The 3914-nt window shown below is 36.6% G+C and overlaps 1 protein-coding gene across 1 annotated transcript in view; it reads left to right on the top strand.

The window, feature by feature from the left end:
• Positions 1 to 3914, top strand: part of PHF8 (PHD finger protein 8) — a 228847-nt gene that overhangs the window by 186881 nt on the left and 38052 nt on the right. Inside the window, exon 18 of the mRNA XM_007958567.2 lies at positions 3340 to 3435. Coding sequence (XP_007956758.1) covers positions 3340 to 3435 — 96 coding nt within the window. The remainder of the gene's footprint in view (positions 1 to 3339; positions 3436 to 3914) is intronic.

Raw genomic sequence — 3914 nt, 5'->3', positions numbered from 1 at the left:
TATATACCTAGTAATGGGATGGCTGGGTCAAATGGTATTTGTATTTCCAACTTTTGAAGGAATCGCCATACTGCTTTCCACAATGGTTGTACCATTTTAAAGTCCCACCAGCAGTGTATGAGAGTCCCTAATTTTTGTATTTGAATTTGGTTTTGTGTATGGTGTGAAGCACAGATGCTATTTTATTTTTCTGTATGTGGAAATCCAATATCTTCAGCACACCTGTTAATCTTTTTGAGGCCCCTTTGCACATGATGAGTTACTTTTCTTCCTGCTTTCAAGATTTCTCTCCTTATCTTTAACTTTTTGACTATTTTAGTGTGTTCCAGTGTGGCTGGATCTTTTTACATTCATCCTACTTGTAGTTTGTAGTACTTCTTGGATGTGTAACTTTGTATTTTAACATTTAGGAAGTTTTCAGCCATTATTCTTTCAAATATTTTATCTTCCTCTTTCACATTCCTTTCTTTCTAGGACTCCCCTATGCATATGTTTGTGTGCTTGATACTGTCCCATATATTCCTTAGATTCTTAATTTTTCTTTTCTTTTTTTCTTATGTTCCCCAGACTGAATAATGTCAGTTGAACTGTCTTCATGTTTAATAATTCTTAATTCTGCTTCTTCATATCTGCTTCTGAAGACATGTAGTGAATTTTTCATTTCAGTAGCTTTATTCTTCCACTCCAGAATTTGTATTTAGTTCTTCTTTTTTTAAAATCATTTCTATCTCTTTATCAATATTTCCTAGGAACTCTGTTGCACAGTAGTTAAAGCATTTAGCTTCTAACCAAAAGGTCAGCAGTTCAAGCACATCAGCCTCTCTGCAGGAGAAAGATGAAGCAGTTTGCTTACATAAAGATTTACAGCCTTGGAAACCCTATGGGGTAGTTCTGGTCCATCCTGTAGTGCCTCTGTGAGTTGGAATCAAGTCAACAGCCGTGGATGTGTTTTTGCTTTTATTGATATTTTGTATTTGTTGAGACATTGTTCTCGTATTTTCCTTCAGCTCTTTGAGCATATTTAATATAGTTGTTATAAATTTTTTTCTATTAAAGTCCTATGTCACATAATGTGGAAGTACTTAGAGGACATTATGCTGAGTGAAATAAGTCAATCACAGAAGGACAAATACTGTATTAGTTCATTATTTTAAAAAGTCAAGAATAGGTTTATATATGGAAGGAAAGTTTCTTTATTGGTTACCAGAGGTGGGAAGGGAGGGAGGGAACATTGCAAAGATAAATAAAATTATAAATTAATTTTTAAAAATAATAAAAATCCTAACAAAAAGAAAGAAACCAATGAGAAAGGGACATGGAATGGATCCCCCCTCAGGGTCTCCAGAAGGAACCAAATTTGCTAACAACTTGATTTCAACTTCTGGCCTCCATAACTGTGAGAGAATAAATTTCTGTTGTTTTAAGCCAAAAAGAAAAGGTCCCGTGTCACAGCTTTCTCAGGGACAGTGTCTATCAATTTCTTCTTTTCCTGTGACTGTACCATTTGTTCCTGTTCCTTTGGAGGCCTCATAATTTTTTTTGTTGTTGTTGAAAACTGAACATTTTGAAATTATAATATGGTAACTTTGGAAATTATATTTCCCTCTGTCCCCAAGGGTTTGCTCTTGTTTCTTGTGGAGTGAAGTCATCCATTTATTTAATGAGTTCTCCAAACTTTTTTTTTTTTTTTTGCACAAAGTTTGTATTCCTATCATGTATGGTCACTGCATTCTCTATTCCTTTACAGTGATCAGCTAGTGACCTGACAGAGATTTCCTTACACATTTAAATTTTGCAGCTTTTGGCTTCATTTTATATATACTCCCTTGGTTGTACTAAGTTTTTTATTAGATTCCAAAGTTCCAAAAAGTTGAATCTCCTAGTTTTTGCCAGTTTAATGATTGCTTCAGTGGAAAAGCGGAACCTTGGAACTCTCTACTGTGCTATTTAAACTATATTTTCATTTAATATCTGGATTTAATTATTATGTATTTCAGCCCCCATTGAATAAGCCATAAGCCTTCAAATAGAATACCTTTTCCAAGTTAATTTACACATATTATTTCTCAGTCCTTAAAAATAACTTTGCAAGGTAGGTGGTATCTGTTATTACAGTGTAATTGTGTAAAGAAACTGGGACCCAGAAAAGTTTCCCTAAGCCAAAAAGCCTAGTGTATCAGTCCAGAATTTCAAACTAATTATCCCCAAGGATATTTCTGCTGTATCACACTGCTGCTTTCCTTGAAGTGGAAACACATTTCAGACCCAAAGAAACAACATTGACAGTCATTAGGGCTGTTATGGACGGGACCTTCCTCAAATACCTGTTACCAGTAGTCATTGTTTTCTAGGAGAATGAGCCTTCTTTTTTATTTTTTTCTTAAAGAAATTGGAGGGCAGGGTTTTTACCTCTTTGCCTAAGAAAGAAGTCCTGAAAAAATAGACTCATTTCCCTAAAATGGGACTGTTCTGGAAGGAAATAGGAGACTGAATTCCTTTGATGATGTAGAACTGTAGTGGGAAAGAAGGATGAAGCTGGTCACTGGGAGGAGTATGGAGAAGAAAATTTTCTCTCTTTCACTTTACTTCTCTTCTGGGTTAACAGAGTAGACCCCATCAGTAGGATCTTTCTGGATTGTCTTCTTATTAAATCTTATGTTCTTATTAAATCTTATGGATTGTGAGAAGTATGTGATAAGATTATATGTCTGTATTAGATGGGAAAATTTTATATGTTTCTATTGTCATTCAGAGCATTCAGTCCCAGTCATCTTGTTCCCAATTCAACCCAGGTGATCTTTTTGTTCCCTTTGTGTGAATAATGTGTGTACCATTTCTTTGTCTGTTCATGCAGCACTTATTTATTGAGCACCGGTTATACATTGTGTTAGGCTCCATTGGTATAAAATAAAATAATACACATCTCTACCCTCACAGTAAATTGGGGGCACCTGACAGATAAATCCAGTAGAAAAATTGTATTCACAGGATGCTATGAAGAGTTTAGGAGGCATCTGAATCAGTTCACGAAAGTAAGGCTTCTTGTAGAAGATGAGTCTAGAGCAGAATTTTGAAGGATGAGTAAAGTAACTCATGTTCCTTATTAAATGGATGTTGGGTGAATGAATTGGAGTTAATTAGGTGAAATTGCCGTTAGGGCATTTGCAGCAGAGGTACACAGGCATGAAAAGTATGTTGTATATGCAGGGATTCTGCAGTTGAAAATGGATTAAGTAAAGGGTACACTTGTAGGAGAGTAGGAGGAGCTGAATAGGTATCCTTCTATCTTCCCTATTTTGATTGAGATCTCAGTAATCCTGCTTTTCCCTCTCCCTGCAGTCTATCCATCACTGGAGTCTGATGATGACGACCCTGCTTTGAAATCTCGACACAAGAAAAAGAAGAATTCAGATGATGCTCCATGGAGCCCTAAAGGTGATTCAGCATTCTGTCCTTTAAAGTTTGTGAGAGTGGTCAGAGAAAAAATAGGCTATGGAGAAGGAAAGATATTTAAGACAGGAAGATCTGATTCAGTCATTTGTTTATTTAGCACACATTTCTGGAGCTAATGTGATCAGTGAGACAGAGAACACATACCCTCAGGCTTTTCCCAGTTCAGCAAAACCAGAGGTAAAGGAGCATGTGGCTTCTGATAGTATATGACTTGAGATGAAAGATGGAAGGACCTTGAACAGACTTCAGCAAGCTGGCCAGCCTTCTGTTAATATTGATGTTGAAAAAGGAAAATTCTATCAACTGTTGAACTCCACAGGGCCCAAGACTCTTTAGACTGTCACCTGTACTGGCTGAGAGGAGGGAGGGAAGAATGGTCACTGAATTGAGAACATGGAGTTTAGAGGGAGCTCTGGTAGCATAGTGGCTAAAGCACTTGACTGCTAACCAGAAGGCTGGCG

This window comes from Orycteropus afer, unplaced genomic scaffold, assembly GCF_000298275.1.
Source record: "Orycteropus afer afer isolate SDZICR_OR568_19922 unplaced genomic scaffold, OryAfe1.0 scaffold01016, whole genome shotgun sequence".
NCBI lineage: Eukaryota > Metazoa > Chordata > Mammalia > Tubulidentata > Orycteropodidae > Orycteropus > Orycteropus afer.
Note: the sequence above shows the minus strand (reverse complement) of the source record. Positions and strands in the feature narration are given on the sequence as shown.